The sequence below is a fragment of the Coregonus clupeaformis genome, chromosome 1, assembly GCF_020615455.1.
Source record: "Coregonus clupeaformis isolate EN_2021a chromosome 1, ASM2061545v1, whole genome shotgun sequence".
In the NCBI taxonomy this organism is placed as follows: Eukaryota; Metazoa; Chordata; class Actinopteri; order Salmoniformes; family Salmonidae; genus Coregonus; species Coregonus clupeaformis.
This window is the reverse complement of record NC_059192.1, coordinates 53,931,448-53,951,863: the sequence shown is the minus strand read 5'-3', so window position 1 is coordinate 53,951,863 and position 20,416 is coordinate 53,931,448. Positions and strand designations below refer to the sequence as shown.

The 20,416-nt window shown below is 44.6% G+C and overlaps 1 protein-coding gene across 9 annotated transcripts in view; it reads left to right on the top strand.

Moving 5' to 3' along the window:
- LOC121570569 (regulating synaptic membrane exocytosis protein 1) overlaps window positions 1-20,416 on the top strand; it is an 84,557-nt gene that overhangs the window by 50,575 nt on the left and 13,566 nt on the right. For 4 of the 9 annotated variants that reach the window (XM_041882044.2, XM_041882076.2, XM_041882062.2 and 1 more), the window contains exons 5-19: window positions 4,090-4,337; window positions 4,426-5,114; window positions 8,490-8,530; window positions 8,956-9,066; window positions 9,242-9,341; window positions 9,520-9,643; window positions 10,760-10,806; window positions 11,050-11,174; window positions 11,315-11,335; window positions 11,498-11,628; window positions 11,806-11,977; window positions 12,057-12,210; window positions 17,936-18,107; window positions 18,371-18,475; window positions 19,154-19,216. In XM_041882044.2, the coding sequence (XP_041737978.2) occupies window positions 4,090-4,337; window positions 4,426-5,114; window positions 8,490-8,530; window positions 8,956-9,066; window positions 9,242-9,341; window positions 9,520-9,643; window positions 10,760-10,806; window positions 11,050-11,174; window positions 11,315-11,335; window positions 11,498-11,628; window positions 11,806-11,977; window positions 12,057-12,210; window positions 17,936-18,107; window positions 18,371-18,475; window positions 19,154-19,216 (2,303 nt within the window). The other 5 variants (XM_041882069.2, XM_041882083.2, XM_041882090.2 and 2 more) reach the window with 3 other exon arrangements.

The following is a 20,416-nucleotide window of genomic DNA, read 5'->3' as shown; positions in this document are numbered from 1 at the left end:
CAGAGAAAATGACTTTACCCCAGTCCTCAGCAGTCCAATCCCTGTACCTTTTGCAGAATATCAGTCTGTCCCTGATGTTTTTCCTGGAGAGAAGTGGCTTCTTGCTGCCCTTCTTGACACCAGGCCATCCTCCAAAAGTCTTTGCCTCACTGTGCGTGCAGATGCACTCACACCTACCTGCTGCCATTCCTGAGCCAGCTTTGCACTGGTGGTGCTCCGATCCCACAGCTGAATCAACTTTAGGAGACGGTCCTGGCGCTTGCTGGACTTTCTTGGGCGCCCTGACGCCTTCTTCACAACAATTGAACCTCTCTCCTTGAAGTTCTTGATGATCCGATAAATGGTTGATTTAGGTGCAATCTTACTAGCAGCAATATCCTTGCCTGTGAAGCCCTTTTTGTGCAAAGCAATGATGACGGCACGTGTTTCCTTGCAGGTAACCATGGTTAACAGAGGAAGAACAATGATTTCATGCACCACCCTCCTTTTAAAGCTTCCAGTCTGTTATTCTAACTCAATCAGCATGACAGAGTGTTCTCCAGCCTTGTCATCGTCAACACTCTCACCTGTGTTAACGAGAGAATCACTGACATGATGGCAGCTGGTCCTTTTGTGGCAGGGCTGAAATGCAGTGGAAATATTTTTTGGGGATTAAGTTCATTTTCATGGCAAAGAGGGACTTTGCAATTCATCTGATCACTCTTCATGCCATTCTGGAGTATATGCTAATTGCCATCATCAAAACTGAAGCAGCAGACTTTGTGAAAATTAGTATTTGTGTCATTCTCAAAACATTTGACCACGACTGTATACTGAGATCATGTGACACTTAGATTGCACACAGGTGGACTTTATTTAACTAATTTTGTGACTTCTGAAGGTAATTGGTTGCACCAGATCTTATTTAGGGGCTTCATAGCAAAGGGGGTGAATAGATATGCACACACCACTTTTCCGTTATTTATTCTTTAGAATGTTTTGAAACAAGTTATGTTTTTCATTTCACTTCACCAATTTGGACTATTTTGTGTATGTCCATTACATGAAATCCAAATAAAAATCCATTTAAATTACAGGTTGTAATGCATCAAAATAGGAAAAACACCAAGGGAGATGAATACTTTTGCAAGGCACTGTATGTGTCACATGCTGTGTCTGACTGGGGTTTGGAATGAGAACACTTTGTTTGGTGTTGGAGTGGTTGTTTATGCTGAAAGAAGATGGAAAACAGAAGGGAGAGATGGAAAGTAAGAGAGCTCAGACTCAGTGAGCATAGCTTTGCTATTGAAAGAGGCCACCGTAGTCAGACCTGGCTCTCAAGAGAAGACAGGCTATGTGCACACTGCCCACAAAATGAGGTGGAAACTGAGCTGCATTTCCTAACCTCCTGCCAAATGTATGACCATATTAGAGACACATATTTCCCTCAGATTACACAGAAACACAAATCCAATTTTGATAAACTCCCATATCTATTGGGTGAAATACCACAGTGTGCCATCACAGCAGCAGGATTTGTGATCTGTTGCCACAAGAAAAGGGCAACCAGTGAAGAACAAACACCATTGTAAATAGATCCTATATTTATGTTTATTTATTTTCCCTTTTGTATTTTAACTATTTGCACATCGTTACAACACTGTAAATAGCCTTAATATGACATTTGAAATGTCTCTATTCCTTTGGAACTTTTGTGAGTGTAATGTTTACTGTTCATTTTGTATTGTTTATTTCACTTTAGTTTATTATCTATTTCACTTGCTATCTATTTACCATGTCTATAAAGCCCTTTGAATTGAATTGAATTGAGAGAGCGAGAGAGAGAGAGAGAGAGAGAAAGAGAGAGAGAGAGAGAGAGAGAGAGAGAGAGAGAGAGAGAGAGAGAGAGAGAGAGAGAGAGAGAGAGAGAGAGAGAGAGAGAGAGAGAGAGAGAAAGAGAGAGAGAGAGAGAGAGAGAGAGAGAGAGAGAGAGAGAGAGAGAGAGAGAGAGAGAGAGAGAGAGAGAGAGAGAGAGAGAGAGAGAGAGGAGAACACAAACACATTTAAGCCGTTCTATGTAGTCATGAACTGTTATGAATGCTTTTAGCATTCTAATCATGTACTATAGATGATACAGTACTAAGCACTATACACAGGTGACTTATGAAAAGTGTCACCCACAGATATTCAACTGAGAACGATCAGTGCCGCTATAGCTGACTAGTAAAGCTGGCTGTTGTGTGATAAACTAGGACGGCAGCAATGGCGGTGGCAGAAGGCATATGCGACTGTGCGTTCATGGAGAGTGTGTTCTGTTGGAGAGCTGCCTCATCAGGGAGTGTGTATGTGTGTGTTTGTGTATGTATGTGTGTGTGTATGTGTTCTGGCACTATGGAGCAGCAGTAGCAGGCAGGGCGGGAGATCAGTGCTTGGTGCTGGCAGGAATCGTCTGCTTAGGTCTGGCAGCAGGGATCGGTGGGCTGGTGAATATCTTCAGCAAAGCACTGCTCCATTGGGGGAGTTGTTGGCTTTTTCCTGTGTGTGTATACTGCCTTTCCTCTTCCCTGATGGTACTGGGCGGATGGTATGATAAATATAGCTGCGTTGGTGTGTGGCTGTTTTCTCCTCGGCTTTAATCAAAACCAATCTGGAGGAGTAGAGAGGGGGAGAGAGTGAGAGAGAGGGGAAGGGAGTGGGAAAATATGGAACATGCCAAGGTGTTTTATTTTAGTTATCTTTAAGGAGCCATCAGGGACGCTTATGGAATAATGATAAACCTGGTGGCCAGAGTAAAGGGTCTCCCTCTCTCCCCTCGCTCTCCTTTCTCTTGTTGTCCCTTTTCCCTATTTTCCTTCCGGCCTTTTCTCTCTACATCCCCTCTTCTCTACACTCAGCTCAGAAATAGGCAACAATGTGTGTGTGTTCCTTTGCACCTTCAGGTTTATGTTTTTACATTTGACATTTTAGTCATTTAGCAGACGGTCTTATCCTGAGGGACTTACAGTTAGTGCATTCATCTTAAGATAGGTAGATGGGACAACCACATATCTTAGTTATAGTAAGTACATTCTTCCTCAATAATGTAGTTATCAGCAAAGTCAGAGCTGTGGTTTTGCTGTAAGAATATAAGCCAAACTGGTTATTAGAATAGATGTCATATCTTTATGCCATATTATTATTTTAATCATAAAAGCCCTCTTGTCCACACTGTTATATTGGCAGCAGTATACTCCTTAGGGTGCATGATTCCCCCTTGTCTGTTCTAAGCCATTGTTTTATTGTGATGCTGAACTTCACAGTTAGTCTGTCACTGTTCAAATTGGCTCAGTGCTTATCTTAATTGCTTGTGATAATAATAGCTACTCACAATACACAATAATACTGTTCTCACGTCATATGCAATACAATATGTACCAAATAAGTTGGTAACCAACTAAAGATGAAACAATTTGTGCTTTATGTAGATTATGTAGATTATCTTGACTTTAACAAACAAATGCAGTGTGAATATATTTCCTCCAGGGGATGGGTGTGTGTGTAATAACTGTGTTATAAATCCTCTTCCTCCAGGTGATGTGGGTGTAATAACTGTGTTATAACCTCTTTATCCAGGTGGCGTGTGTGTAAGAACTTTTATAATCTCTTCCTCCAGGTGGTATGTGTGTGTGTGTGTGTAATAACTGTGTTATAGTCCCCTGTAGCTCAGTTGGTAGAGCATGGCGCTTGCAATGCCAGGATTGTGGGTTCGTTTCCCACGGGGGGGCAGTATGAAAATGTATGCATTCACTAACTAACTGTAAATCGCTCTGGATAAGAGCGTCTGCTAAATGACTAAAATGTTAAATGTTATAACCTCTTCCTTCAGGTGGTGTGTGTGAAATAACAGTTATAACCTCTTCCTCCAGTTGATGTGGGTGTGTAATAACTCTTATAACCTCTTCCTTCAGGTGATGTGGGTGTGTAATAACCGTATATAATAACCATATAATAACTCTATATATCTCTGTTCCTCCAGGTGATCAGGGTGTTTAATAACTGTTGTAACATCTTCCTTCAGTTGATAGCTGTATAATAACCATATAATAACTCTATGTATCTGTGTTCCTCCAGGTGATGTGGGTGTGTAATAATTGCCGTAAGCAGCAGGAGATCCTCACTAAGCCAGGGGAGTGGTTCTCAGGTCCAGGGAAGCCAGGTCTAGGCTCAGGCATCAGTGACCCGGCCATGTGTGGCCTGAACCCCGGTGACGAGAAGCTACGTTCCCGCTCCCAGGTCCCCCTGGGGCCCCACGACCCCAACTGCCCCAGTGTCCCAGGACTGGCACCAGGAATGGACCTCCGCTCACGCAGCGAGCCGCCGTAAGCCCCGGCCACAAACACACAAATGGTTAACCTGTAAACCTACTTAAACATTACTCTAAACTGACATACACCGCATTATTTCCAGGAGAAAGCCGGGTGATCAGAACAGTAAAGGTCGAGGTGAGCATCGGCCGGGTCATCCCAGACTCCACACCCAGGTGTCTGTGGACCGTGACCAACGGGAGCGAGAGCGGAGGGAGGGCCGGCGGCTGAGTAAGGGCCGCTCTCTGGAACATGACCCTGTGGGTGCGGGGGTCCCCCGATGGACAGAAGAGGGCTACCACATAGACACCAACGCCCCCCGACATTTAGCACAGCCCCAGCCAGGGGAGCCACTGGGGGGCAGGCACCCTCTACAGCCCCAGGGGCGAGGCAGGGGGGTTGAGATTGGGTTTGAGGGTGTTGGGGGCCAGCCCGAGGCTATGCTGGGCCAGAGGACAGTGGTGGGGGGTATTGGGGGCCAACAGGACCTTGGCCCTCCACATCTCCAGCCCCCAGACCTCAGGGAAACCCCTGGGTCAGCCCCTGGCCCCGGACCAAGCCCCCTCCTGCGCCGGTCCAAACGGGAAAAGGCTGAGAGCATGCTGCGAAATGATTCGCTCAGCTCGGACCAGTCAGAGTCTCTGCGGCCACCCCCGCCACGGCCCTACAAGTCAAAACGTGGCGGTGCCGGGAAGAGACAGACATCAGTCAGCAGCTCAGAGGAAGAGGGAGGGACCACGCCAGAGTACAGCAGTTGTGAGGATGCCGAGATCGAGAGTGTTAGTGAGAGAGGTGAGAGAGGCTCCAGGGTAGAAGTTTCCCATAGACACAGATCTAGTTTCAGCGTACCCTCCCCAAATCTTAACCATAAAAAATCAAGGAGAGACACAACACTGACTTCAGATCAGCTTCTAGGGCCAGCTTTATCCTACACTGTGAAAGAGCTTACCGATACTGTATGCATCCCACACTGCAGTGAAAGAGGTAAGAGAGTGTGGTAACATTGTGTGCTCCCTTGTTTTGAAGGCATGCTGAGCACAATTTTAAATCAACGCTCACTCATTGTGTGAGAAAGTGTGTGTGTGCTCACCGCCTTTTTAACACACTCATACATGGGAAGTGATTGTAAATAGTACCGACTAGCGAGAGCTGCTCAGTCTCTGTCTGCTTTCTTCATTGTAACAATCCAAACTTGAGGTTGCGTTCAACTTTATTACAGGTAAATAATCATAGGATGTTCTTATGAGATTATTAGATGAGGAATAGTGGTATTTGTACGTCTTTGTACTGTATATAATGTAATATATTGTTATTCTATTTGATCTCAGCTTGTTTTGTCGTGAGAAAACATATTTAGTTAAATTATTCAGTGGATGTGTTTTGGTTGTTGAGTGTGTCTGTGTGTGACTGCATTGTGTGTTTGTATGTGTGTGCACTTGTGTGCGTGCGCTTGTTTGTGTATGATATTCTGGCCATGGCTTGGCCTGAGGGGATAGAGTCCCAGGCGGGCAGGATAGGTTGACCCTGCTCTGACCCAATGTGACCCTGCGTGACAGAGCTAGGACACAGGCTGCAGCCCTGGAGCCATGGGAACAAACACTAGGCTGGATGCTTCTGTAACATCGTCATGTCTCAGCTATGTTACTGCAAATGCTAACCATGTCCTAGCTCTTTACTTCAGGTCTTACCTTGTCATAGCCATGTACTTTAGTTTGAAGTGAACCATGCCCATGTACCTAACCATGTCCTAGCTATTTATGTTAGCTCTAATCATGTTGTACAGTTCTAACTATAGTCAGAGTCTGTTATGTTTAGGCTATATACATCTCACCTAGATACATCACATTTGCTAGCAGAAGAAAGTAGGTACTACTGTAAACCCAGTACTGTTAAGTATAGGCTTCAGTCCACTTTGATTTAATGCCATTTGTTCCACATGCCAACCTGGATTGAAACCAGACAAAGCTCTCTAATGACTAATCGATCATATGAGAGAGGAAGAGGAGATTTGTCAAAACTAGTTTGAATCATACCAGTGCAGTAGCGAGCCATTTTTCCTTTTTTAGCTCGGTCCAAGATGGGTTGAGCACAGGAGGAGTGTTCAGGCATTTAAATATTTCTCTGAGTGCGTGTGCAGTTGTACGATGTACAGTTGAAGTCGGAAGATTACATACACTTAGGTTGGAGTCATTAAAACTCGTTTTTCAAACACTCCACACATTTCTTGTTAACAAACTATTGTTTGGGCAAGTCGGTTAGGACATCTACTTTGTGCATGACACAAGTAATTTTTCCAACAATTGTTTACAGACAGATTATTTCACTTATAATTCACTGTATCACAATTCCAGTGGGTCAGAAGTTTACATACACTAAGTTGACTGTCCCTTTAAACAGCTGGTAAAATTCCAGAAAATGATGTCATGGCTTTAGAAACTTCTGATAGGCTAATTGACATCATTTGAGTCAATTGGAGGTGTACCTGTGGATGTATTTCAAGGCCTACCTTCAAACTCAGTGCCTCTTTGCTTGACATCATGGGAAAATCAAAAGAAATCAGCCAAGACCTCAGAAAAAAATGGTAGACCTCCACAAGTCTGGTTCATCCTTGGGAGCAATTTCCAAATGCCTGAAGGTACCACGTTCATCTGTACAAACAATAGTATGCAAGTATAAACACCATGGGATCACGCAGCCATCATACCGCTCAGGAAGGAGACGCGTTCTGTCTCCTAGAGATGAACGTACTTTGGTGCGAAAAGTGCAAATCAATCCCAGAACAACAGCAAATGACCCTGTGAAGATTCTGGAGGAAACAGGTACAAAAGTATCTATATCCACAGTAAAACAAGTCCTATATCGACATAACCTGAAAGGCCGCTCAGCAAGGAGGAAGCCACTGCTCCAAAACCGCCATTAAAAAATCCAGACTACAGTTTGCAACTGCACATGGGGACAAAGATCGTACTTTTTGGAGAAATGTCCTCTGGTCTGATGAAACAAAAATAGAACTGTTTGGCCACAATGACCATCGTTATGTTTGTAGGAAATAGGGGGTTGCTTGCAAGCCGAAGAACACCATCCCAACCGTGAAGCACGGGGGTGGCAGCATCATGCTGTGGGAGTGCTTTGCTGCAGGAGGGACTGGTGCACTTCACAAAATAGATGGCATCATGAGGAAGTGGACATCAGTCAGGAAGGAAGTTAAAGCATGGTCGCAAATGGGTCTTCCAAATGGACAATGACCCCAAGCATACTTACAGAGTTGTGGCAAAATGGCTTAAGGACAACAAAGTCAAGGTATTGGAGTGGCCATCACAAAGCCCTGACCTCAATCCTATAGAAAATTTGTTGGCAGAACTGAAAAAGCGTGTGCGAGCAAGGAAGCCTACAAACCTGACTCAGTTACACCAACTCTGTCAGGAGGAATGGGCCAAAATCCACCCAACTTATTGTGGGAAGCTTGTGGAAGGCTACCCGAAACGTTTGACCCAAGTTAAACAATTTAAAGGCAATGCTGCCAAATACTAATTGAGTGTATGTAAACTTCTGACCCACTGGGAATGTGATGAAAGAAATAAAAGCTGAAATAAATCATTCTCTCTACTATTATTCTGACATTTCACATTCTTAAAATAAAGTGGTGATCCTAACTGACCTTAGACAGGGAATATTTACTAGGATTAAATGTCAGTAATTTTGAAAAACTGAGTTTAAATGTATTTAGCTATGGTGTATGTAAACTTCCGACTTCAACTGTGCGTAAGGACAATAGCAGTAAGGTTGTTAATTGCTTTCCTTTAACTAGACTTCCTAGTGAAAGTTTGCTCAATAACCATGAAGAGCTCAACAAACATGCATCACATGGAGACTCTCTTTCCTTCCCAATCTCTAAGAGGAATATGGTGTCAAGCCCTGGGTGATTCTGGTGAAGTGTCACGTCTCAAAACTAAATATTCAATCAACTCTGCCCTGCTGTAAACAGAGCAGTTCTAACGAATGTCCAGATCTGGCTCAGTTGTGTATAGTGGCAGCTGAGCTGGTATGTGCTGTGTATACACCTTCTCTATCCATGCTGCCACTACTGGCTCTGTCTTTCTGTGTGTATGTGTGTATGTCTCCTTCCATCTACTTCTACTGGTTGAGTTGATCTCTTTTCTCGTGTAGGGGACTGGGAGTGCTACCCACTGGACCCCACTGTGTGGCATGTAAGTGACTGATTCTCTTTTTGTATCTATTTGAGTGAGTGAGTGAGTGAGTGAGGAGTGAGTGAGTGAGTGAGTGAGTGAGTGAGTGAGTGATTGAGTGAGTGAGTATTTGTGTCTGTCTATGTTTGTAAGTGTGTGTGAATTTCTATATAGTGTGTGCTTGTCGAGAGAGAGAGAGAGAGAGAGAGAGAGAGAGAGAGAGAGAGAGAGAGAGAGAGAGAGAGAGAGAGAGAGAGAGAGAGAGAGAGAGAGAGAGAGAGAGAGAGAGAGAGAGAGAGAGAGAGAGAGAGAGAGAGAGAGAGAGAGAGAGAGAGAGAGAGAGAGAGAGAAACAGAGACAGACAGAGAGACAGAAAGAGAAAGAGTAGGTTAGGTATAATGTGATTGCTCCCAGGCTGTTAGATTGAATCAGTGTATTGTTCACAGCATCCGGTGACATGGCAGCCATCCAAAGAGGGTGACCATCTAATCGGCCGAATCACCCTGAGTAAGAGGAGCGTTATGCCCAAAGAGGCCGGGGCACTGCTGGGGCTGAAGGTTAGAGCTCACACCAGACACAATCACACTTTGGCTAGACTGTTTTGTGTGTGTGTGAGTATCTGTGTGTATGCATGCATGTGTGTACGTGTGTGTGTGTGTCTTAAGTTTGGCCATTGTTTTACTTGACTCTGTGTGTGTGTGTTTGTGTGTATGTACACATGAATGTCCTCAGGTGGTTGGGGGAAGGGTCACAGAGGCGGGCAGACTGGGAGCCTTCATCACTGTAGTCAAGAAGGGCAGTCTGGCCGACATCGTGGGACACCTACGAGCAGGTATGCAAAGTGTGTGTGTGTGTGTGTGTGTGTGTGTGTGTGTGTGTGTGTGTGTGTGTGTGTGTGTGTGTGTGTGTGTGTGTGTGTGTGTATGTATGTGTGTGTACATACAGTATGTGTGTGTAAATATGTTTGTATGTGTGTGTCGGTTTTGAAGAATGACATTGTGTATTTTCAGGGGATGAGGTTCTGCAGTGGAACAGCAAGATGTTGCCAGGAGCAACCCAGAAAGAAGTTTACAATATCATTCTCAATTCCCAAGCAGAACCCCAAGTGGAACTAGTGGTGTCCCGGCCCATTGTGTAAGTCAGGAATAAGAGACTCTTACCTTTGATTAAAAGACAGCGAACCCTGATAGATACACTATGATTAGGGTAGTGACTTTGTGAAACTTGGATTCAAGTGTCTTCTGTGTCTATCTATCTGGTGAGATAATGGTTAGGTTAGCCCATAGCCCAATTTCATTTCCCACCTTTCTCTCCAAATTGTACATGCATGCACTTTCCCTCATAGATTTACAAGGAATGGTCTGGTGTAAGGAATAGGGTGCCCACTGGGCGCAGACGTCAGTTCAATGTCTAGTTTTGATTTACATTTGGTTGAGTTGTCAACTAACGTGAATTCAACATTTAAAAAAATCATTGGATTTAGGTTCAAAGTTGGGTGAAAAAAATACTAAATTCCCTTACGACTTTTTGCAAATCCAATCAGTTTTCCACGTTGATTCAAAAACTGGTTGATTCAACGTCACATTTATTTGGGTTGAAGTGATGTGGAAACAACGTTGATTCAACCAGTTTTTGCCCAGTGGGTGGAAACTCCATTAGAACATTCAAACATCAATGCGATGCTTTTAATTTCTTGAGGGCGAGTGAACGAGTTTACTCTGAGGAGACGGGGGTGAAACAGAATTAGCCTCGTTTGAATTGGGTGTCACTGTTCACTCACTCCAACCACATACTGTACATACATTTGGTTTTCATTTTGAACAGTTGTCTTTTTCTGACCTGACTTGTCTTGCTCCTTCGTAAAAACATATTTATTTCCAAACACTTGCGAAGGGTGTATAAAGCCTATCAGTAAGTACAGCTACAGTATTAGGACCCCCTCTCCTTCCACCCGAAATTACACAAGCACTCCCGTCCTCCCCCACCCTGTGACCAAAGAGCTGACAAATGCCTAAATGAGTAGACCGCAATAAGGGATTATTGGTTGTAAAAAAAATTATATGTTGATCGTACTCTTTCTATATTGATCGTACTCTTTCTATATTGATCCTACTCTTCCCTCCTGTTTTTACCTACCAATATGTTGCAATAGACAAGACGACGCTAAACAATGTTCTTTGTGTACTTGTGTTATCCTGTCCTATCAGATGTTAGTGTGACTTTGACTGATATGTCTCTGATTGATTCCAGTGATATCCCAAGAATTCCAGACACGTCCCACCCTCCACTAGAATCTAGTAGGTATTTCCTCTGCTCTCTCTCTCTCTCTCTCTCTCTCTCTCTCTCTCTCTGTCTGTCTGTCTGTCTGTCTGTCTGTCTGTCTGTCTGTCTGTCTGTCTGTCTGTCTGTCTCTCTCTCTCTCTCTCTCTCTCTCTCTCTTTGCTTTTCCTCTCTGTTTCTCAGTCTACTATCTCTCTCTTTCTTTTTGACCCTAGTTGTTAGGGGTTTAACTGGGTGAGATGTGTCTTGTCTTATTTCTGCCCTCACAGCAGGTTCCAGTTCATTCGAGTCCCAGAAGATGGAGCAGCCATCTATATCAGTCATGTCCCCCACCAGTCCCAGTACACTAAGAGACAACCCACAGCTAATGCCTGGACAGCTCACAGTGAGTACACACCAACAGACGTGTGTGTGTGTACGCACTCAAACATGGGATAATAATGCATTTGGATATGGTGTGTATGTGATAGTAATCTGGCTCATAGTGATCATTTCCATTGTGTGTGTGTTTGTGTGTGTTTTCAGGTACTGCCCGGACAACTTTCAGTAAGTCAATACCAAATGATTGTCATGTCATGTATCATGAGTGCAGACATTTGGGGTTGTCTTGTATTTGTATGTAGTCTGTAGCCTACATCATACCATTTAAGATGGGATGTTGGCTCCCAGTGATCATGTTTGGTTGTGTCGATGTGTGTCCATGTGCAGGTGAAGCTGTGGTATGATAAGGTGGGACACCAGCTAATAGTGAACGTGGTCCAGGCCACAGAGCTGCCTACACGGCCGGATGGGCGACCCAGAAACCCCTACGTCAAAATGTACTTCCTGCCGGACCGCAGGTACGTTAACATAGTATATCACTGACAGACTACCACAAAGAATGATCTGTAAACAGGAAGAAACAAACAAATATAACTTCTCTCTGTGTGTTTGTGTGTGTGTGTGTGTGTGTGTGTGTGTGTGTGTGTGTGTGTGTATATATGTGTGTTTGTGTGTGTATGTGTGTGCATGCGCAGTGATAAGAGCAAGCGGAGGACTAAGACAGTGAAGAAGAGCGGAGAGCCCATGTGGAACCAGACGTTTGTGTACTCCCACGTCCACCGCAGAGACTTCCGCCAACACATGCTAGAGCTGACTGTGTGGGACCAGCCTCGCCTACCTGATGAGGATAGCATGTTCATGGGCGAGGTACACACAGAAGTTGATTAATTGCTTTCATTGGCCTCGTGTTTGACTGATTGTGCTTGCTAATATTGGTTATGTTTAGATCCTGATAGAGCTCGAGACAGCCCCGTTGGATGATAAGCCTCATTGGTACAATCTGCAGACCCACGACGTGTCATCCATCCCTCTGCCCCGGCCATCCCCCTACATGCCCCGCAGACACACCCACCCCAACACACCCAGCAAGAAGCTTCAGCGTAAGTCTCAGACGGGTATATGTGCGATGTGTGTTCACAATATATTTGTTTGTATTGTACAGATGTAGGATCTGAATTTCATCACACTTTTGTTGCTGAGAATTTTCTTGCACTGCAGGAAATGCAGATGAGCTTTGTGATTTACATAAATTAACTGAAAACCAAACTAACACACGGTTATATTAACAGTATTTCTGGCCAGCTAATAGCCTAACTACCGATCAAGGTACATTATGGACAAAATGTTCAAATCCTGTTTCTGCAGGATTATTTTGCTGTGAAAAAATATGTCAAATTAAGATCCTACATACAGTACCAGTCAAAGGTTTGGACACACCTACTCATTCAAGGGTTTTTCTTTATTTTTATTATTTTCTACATTGTAGAATAATAGTGAAGACATGAAAACTGTGAAATAACACATATGGAATCATGTAGTGACCAAAAAAGTGTTAACAAAGGGTAGCCACCCTTTGCCTTGATGACAGCTTTGCACACTCTTGGTATTCTCTCAACCAGCAACATGAGGTAGTCACCTGGAATGCATTTCAATTAACAGGTGTGCCTTGTTAAAAGTTAATTTGTGGAATTTCCAATCAGTTGTGTTGTGACAAGGTAGGTGTGGTATACAGAAGATAGCCCTATTTGGTAAAAGACCAAGTCCATATTATGGCAAGAACAGCTCAAATAAGCAAAGAGAAACGACAGTCCATCATTACTTTAAGACATGAAGGTCAGTCAATCCGGAAAATGTCAAGAACTTTGAAAGTTTCTTCAAGTGCAGTCGTAAAAACCATCAAGCGCTATGATGAAACTGGCTCTCATGAGGACCGCCACAGGAAAGGAAGACCCAGAGTTACCTCTGCTGCAGAGTTAACTGCACCTCAGATTGCAGCCCAAATAAATGCTTCACAGACTTCAAGTAACAGACACATCTCAACATCAACTGTTCAGAGGAGACTGCGTGAATCAGGCCTTCATGGTCGAATTGCTGCAAAGAAACCACTACAAAAGGACACCAATAAGAAGAAGAGACTTGCTTGGGCCAAGAAACACGAGCAATGGACATTAGAGCGGTGGAAATCTGTCCTTTGGTCTGATGAGTCCAAATTTGAGATTTATGTGAGGCACAGAGTAGGTGAACAGATAATCTCCGCATGTGTGGTTTCCACTGTGAAGCATTGAGGAGGAGGTGTGATGGTGTGGGGGTGCTTTGCTGGTGACACTGTCCATGATTTATTTAGAATTCAAGGCCCACTTATCCAGCATGGCTACCACAGCATTCTGCAGCGATATGCCATTCCATCAATTGTTTTTCAACAGGACAATGACCCAAAACACACCTCCAGGCTGTGTAAGGGCTATTTGACCAAAAAGGAGAGTGTTGGAGTGCTGCATCAGATGACCTGGCCTCCACAATCACCCGACCTCAACCCAATTGAGATGGTTTGGGATGAGTTGGACCGCAGAGTGAAGGAAAAGCAGCCAACAAGTGCTCAGCATATGTGGGAACTCCTTCAAGACTGTTGGAAAAGCATTCCTCATGAAGCTGGTTGAGAGAATGCCAAGAGTGTGCGAAGCGGTCATCAAGGCAAAGGGTGGCTACCTTGAATAATCTAAAATCTAAAATATATTTTGATTTGTTTAACACTTTTTTGGTTACTACATGATTCCATAGGTGTGTCCAAACTTTTGACTGGAACTGTATATAAATGTGGTTTGTGCTTGTGTGTGTATGTGTGTGTCTGTATGTCTGTCGGCATGCATGTCTATATCAATGTGGTCTGTTTACCGCATTCCTTCTGTATGTGCCTGTGTGTATTTATGTGACATCCACCATTGTGCAGGTTCTCAGCTCGTTATAGAGCCTAAGTATGATCAAATCAAATCATCAAATCAAATATATTTGTCACATGCTTCGTAAACAATAGGTGTAGAGTAACAGTGAAATGCTTACTTACGGGCCTTTCCCAACAATGCAGAGAGAAATAAAACAGTAATAATAAAAAAGAATAACACAAGGAATAAATTCACAATGAGTAATGGTAACTTGGCTATATACACAGGGTACCAGTACCGAGTCGATATGCAGGGGTACGAGGTAATTGAGGTAGATATGAAACATATAGGTAGGGATAAAATGACTAGGCAACAGGATAGATAATACAGTAGCAACATAGTATGTGATGAGTCAAAAGTGTTAGTGCAAAAAAGCTCAATACAGATTGTCCGGGTAGCTATTGGTTAATTATTTAAGTAACTATTTTGCCGTCTTATGGCTTGGGGGTCGAAGCTGTTCAGGGTGCTGTTGGTTTCAGACTTGGTGCGTTGGTACCGCTTGCCATGCGGTAACCGAGAGAACAGTCTATGACTTGGGTGGCTGGAGTCTGACAATTTTTGGGGCCTTCCTCTGGCACCGCCTGGTATAAAGGTCCTGTATGGCAGGGAGCTTGGCCCCAGTGATGTCCTGGGCCGTACGCACTACCCTCTGTAGCGCCTTGCGGTCGGATGCCAAGCAGTTACCAAACCAAGCGGTGATGCAGGCAGTCAAGATGCTCTCAATGGTGCAGCTGTATAACTTTTTGAGGATCTGAGGGCCCATGCCGAATCTTTTCAGCCTCCTGAGGGGGAAGAGGCATTGTCGTACCTTCTTCGTGACTGTGTTGGTGTGTGTGGATGGTCCATGGTAATTCCTTAGTGATGTGGACACTGAGGAACTTGAAGCTCTCGACCCTGCTCCACTACAGCCCCGTCAATGTGGATGGGGCCGTGCTCGCCCTCTGTTTCCTGTAGTCCATGATCAGCTCTTTTGTCTTGCTGATGTTGAGGGAGAGGTTGTTGTCCTGGTACCACACTGCCAGGTCACTGACCTCCTCCCTATAGGCTGTCTCATAGTGATCAGGCCAACCACCGTTGTGTCGTCAGCAAACTTAATGATGGTGTTGGAGTCACGGGTGAACAGGGAGTACAGGAGGGGACTAAGCACACACCCCTGAGGGGCCCCCGTGTTGAGGGTCAACATGTCGTATGTTTTGCTGCCTACCCTCACAACCTGGGGGCGGCCTGTCAGGAAGTCCAGGATCCAGTTGCAGAAGGAGGTGTTCAGTCCCAGGGTCCTGAGCTTAGTGAAGAGCTTGGAGGGCACTATGGTGTTGAACACTGAGCTATTGTCAATGAACAGCGTTCTCACGTAGGTGTTCCTCTTGTCCTGGTGGGATAGGGCAGTGTGGAGTGCAATAGAGATTACATCATCTGTGGATCTGTTGGGTCAAGGGTGTATTTGATGAAGATGTTGATGTGAGCCATGACCAGCCTTTCAAAGCACTTCATGGCTAAAGATATGAGTGCTACAGGACGATAGTCATTTAGACAGGTTACCTTGGCATTCTTGGGCACAGGGACTATGGTGGTCTGCTTGAAACATGTAGGTATTACGGACTTGGTCAGGGAGAGGTTGAAAATGTCAGTGAAGACACTTGCCAGCTGGTCAGCGCATGCTTTGAGTACAAATCCTGGTAATCTGTCTGGCCCCGTGGCCTTTTGAATGTTAACCTGTTTAAAGGGCTTACTCATATCGGCTACGGAGAGTGAGATCACAAAGTCGTCCAGAACAGCTGGTGCTCTCATGCATCGTTCAGTGTTGCTTGCTTTGAAACGAGCATAGAATAAATGTAGCTATTCTGGTATGCTCACATCACTGGGCATCTCGCGGCTTGGATTCCCTTTATTATCTGTGAAAGTTTGCAAGCCCTGCCACATCCGACGAGCGTCAGAGCCGGCATAGTAGGATTCGATCTTAGTCCTGTATTGACGTTTTGACTGTTTGATGGCTCATCAGAGGTCGTAGCGGGATTTCTTATAAGCGTCCGGATTAGTGTCCCTTGAAAGCACAGCTCTAGCCTTTAGCTCAGTGCGGATGTTGCCTGTAATCCATGGCTTCTGGTTGGGATATATATGTACGGTCACTTTGGGGACGACGTCATTGATTCACTCCTCAATGTGGTAAACTCCTCAATGTTTTTGGATGAATCCCGGAACATATTCAGTCTGTGCTAGCAAAAAAAACAGCCCTGTAGCTTAGCATCCGCTTCATCGGATAACTTCCTTATTGAGCGTGTCAATAGTACTTCCTGTTTGAATTTTTGCTTATAAACAGGAATCAGGAGGATAGAGTTATGGTCAGATTTGCCAAATGGAGGGCGAGGGAGAGCTTTGTATGTGTTTCTGTGCATGGCGTAAAGGTGATCTAGAGATTCGCCTCTAGTTGCACAGGTGAAATGCTAGTAAAAATTAGGTAAGACGGATTTCAGTTGCCCTGCATTAATTAAAATCACCGGCCACTAGGAGCGCCACCTCTGGATGTGCATTTTCTTGTTTGCTTATGGCCCTATACAGGTTGTTGAGTGTGGTCTTAGTGCCAGCAACGGTTTGTGATGGTAAATAGACAGCTACGAAAAATATAGATGAACATTATCTTGGTAAATACTGTAGTATGGTCTGCAGCTTATCTAGGTATTCTAAGTCAGGCGAGCAAAACTTTGAGACTTCCTTAACATTAGAGATCACACACCAGCTTTTGTTGTCTTGATGATGCATAAAAAAACAGCTAGATGTTTATTATGTCCTTGTTCAGCCACGACTTCAAGAAACATAGGATAGTACAGTCTCGAACGGAGCTTGTCCAGTTTGTTCTCTAGTGATTGTGTGTTTGCCAATGGAACCGAGGGTAGAGGCAATTTAATTAGGGATCCCGGGGATTAGGGCCTGGTCCGGAATGAGCAGTAAATCCACAGCTGCCGACTCGTTGAAGTAGAAATCTTCATCCCAATCGAGGTTAGTGATCACTGTTCTGATGTCCAGAATCTGTTTTCGGTCATAGGAAATTATGTCAGCAATATTTTGTACCAAAACGTTAAGATCAAAGTTTTTTTTTTAAACACACAAAATAGCAGAATTGGTCAGCAGCTCGTAAGACGGCAGCTATCCACTGCAGCACCATCTTCGAGTTGTGTCTAAAGGTGCGTGGGGGCATGGGAATGCTGTCTTACTAAGAGAGACATTCCATCGGCATTCTACAACTAAAATGTGGTTCTGTTGTGGTCAGAACACTGGACCTCATAAACCTTCACTGCTCTATTTGTGTGTGTGTGTGTGTGTGTGTGTGTGTGTGTGTGTGTGTGTGTGTGTGTGTGTGTGTGTGTGTGGGTGGGTGTGCATGCGTGCGAGTGTGCATGCGTGTGGGGGCGTATGTGTGTGTTTGAAAGAGAGAGAGAGGAAAAAGAGAGAGTGAGAGAGGAAGAGAGAAAGAAGTTGATACAGCCACTAACCTCTCATTATTTTTCTTGGTAAAAAAAGAAATTGTAGATTAAAGGCACCCACTGTCAGCTTTAATGAATTATTCCTCTAGAAATGACAAAAAACTCACATTGACCTTCAGAAAATAGTTAATTGCAGTGTGATTGCAGTGTGATTTTTCACTGTTTCTACATCAGGCAGTTCATTATGTTTTTATATAAACTGAACATTCAAAGCTCACAGCAGGAGGTTGTTTGGTAAAGCAGGAACAGTCGGTATCCTTGGGTTCAACTGGCATGAGTAGTTTGTATTAGTATTGTCATACTAGAGCTGAAGGATACAAATGTGCCAGCTTGGGGCAATATAGTATGTCGTATGTATGTTTGCTTTTATGAACACTGCTTCTCTTTCCCTGCGGGTGTCTGTGTAGCGGCCGAAAGAGGCTCACGGGAGAGAGAGAGGCAGCAGAGGGATCCCCACGCCACCACTCTGGAGGTGCCGGAGCAGCAGAGGACACCCCAGCATCGCTCTCGATCTGTCTCCCCTCACAGAGAGGAACAGGGCAGGGGCCGATCACGACCCACCAACGTCCCCACCCAGAGGTGAGGGAGAGGAAAGGAGAGGGGGAGAAGGGGTGTTGATGAAGAGAGAGGGGGAGGAGAGAACTTCAGGGACATGTTTGTGTTTCGGCCTTTGTGACCCAGAACAAGTAGTGCTGCCAATAATGCTCTTACTGTCACTGCCAACACAGCCAGCACATACAGTGTTACCACAGCTAAAAGCCTTGTTCTCTCTTTCTCCCCACCCCCCACCCCTTCTCTCTTTCACACTCTCTCTCATCTTTCTCACGCCTCCTCTGTGTCAGGAGTTTGGATGATGAGGTCCACCATAGTAGGAGGTCTAGTTCTCCCACCCGCTACTACGACTCTGCCAGAGGACACTACCAGGAGCAGGACTATGTAGATGACAGGTGTGTGTGGGTGTGTGTGGGTGTGTGTGTGTGTGTGTGTGTGTGTGTGTGTGTGTGTGTGTGTGTGTGTGTGTGTGTGTGTGTGTGTGTGTGTGTGTGTGTGTGTGTGTGTGTGTGTGTGTGTGTGTGTGTGTGCGTGTGTGCGTGTGTGCGTGCGTGCGTGCAATCGGGTGGCCCTGGATTATTTGTCCCTGTCGTGTTTTCCAGTTCGAAAAGTACCTTTAGTTGTATTTCTTCCTTTTTCTTCTGCTCTCTTCCTTTCTGTGATTCAGCACAATGAATAGTCGGGATTATGTTTGGATATGGCTGCTCACTTGTTGGTTTGGTCTCAGTTGTTTGTTGATTCAGACTCTCAGAACAATGAAGTTATAGCCATGAGACAAAAGTTTATTAAGAGTTATAAGGCGTCGTAGCATCTCTTGCTGTCATGTTTGTACCTGTCGGAGTAGGTAGAAGTTGCCAATAACCACTGATACATGGTCAGATTTGTTCATCCCCTGTAATGGTTAGGGTTAGGAAATGGGATAGAGTCATCTGATCCTAGATCTGTGGTTAGGGGCAACTTCTACCTGTCCCATTGTTCTCCGCTGGCTCAGCTTTGTATCTATGTTCTTTCCCTGTCCTCCGGCTTCCATTGTTTATTTCCTCATGTGTCATCCATCCCCATGGTAACCACAGTGAGGTCATCTTGATCCACCAATCAAATCGGGGCAAAAGTGCAGAGTGCCTACACACTAAAAGGTAAACAGGAGTCAGGACATTTATTATTATTAGGTATGATCATAATCCTCATTCTCACCATCCTTATAAACCTTTATCTGAAGCACATCATGGTTGAGGTTGGTTCTCTTTTTCTTTTAGCCTTTTCTATACGTTGATTTTGGAGCCGCATATAGATGTGTAGAGTTCTTCGATGACTTCACTCTTGATCTGCTATATGCATCTTATTCTGTCATAATGTATGTGAGAGAGTAATGGACATGCAGTGTGTCCATCCTATCCCATGTGACAGTGACACAACACACATCCTCTGTAGCTCAATTGGTAGAGCATGGCGCTTGTAATGCCAGGGTAGTGGGTTCGATCCCCGGGACCACCCATACGTAAAAATGAATGCGCACATGACTGTAAGTTGTTTTGGATAAAAGCGACTGCTAAATGGCATATAATTATTATATTATTAACACTGGGACTGTTCACTACTGACCGCACATAGCCTCTGCTGATCCTGGCCAATGCCTGAGGGGCAGCTAGTTATTCAGAGTTAGCGTCATGTAGCTATAGTGATCCATTCATGGTTGTAATAATGTCCCTCAAACATTAGAGGGCACTTTTTGACGCTAGTTCAGTGCATTGCTAGATCCATTATATTGGACAAAAGTGCAATACTGTCTAAGTGAGCCCACCCACAGAGGTAGGTGGCAAAGCCTGGCTGGTACATGGCTGGTACATGGGCTGGAAGAGACTGGCAAAGGCTGGCATACATGCTTCCACGCATCTGGCATGCTGCTCTCCTGTCTTTCTTTAGCAGTAGTTTGGGAATTCTATTTCCATTATTTTAATCCATCTTCCTCCTTCCCCGTTTTCTATCTCTGTCTCCTGCATGCACACACACGTCACACCACTCACCTCAGGAGCTCTTCTAGACACAGTAACACACTTTCCACTAAGATGCCCCTCTTAGTCAACGGCATCCACAAGGACATTTACAGGTACGTGGAAGAAGAGAGAGGCTGTGTTGGAAAGTTGCTCCCCTCCAAACTTTGTACCCCCGCCTCTCCCCACCGTACACACACAATTATCTTGTAAGTTAGTGTTGTTGTGGTATGTTATACATTTGTAGTTTTATGTTCAGGAGGTAATATCACTTGAGTTGACTTCATATAGCTACATCATATGCACCAGACCAATGTTGCAGTACAGATACTGTATCCTGGTCTT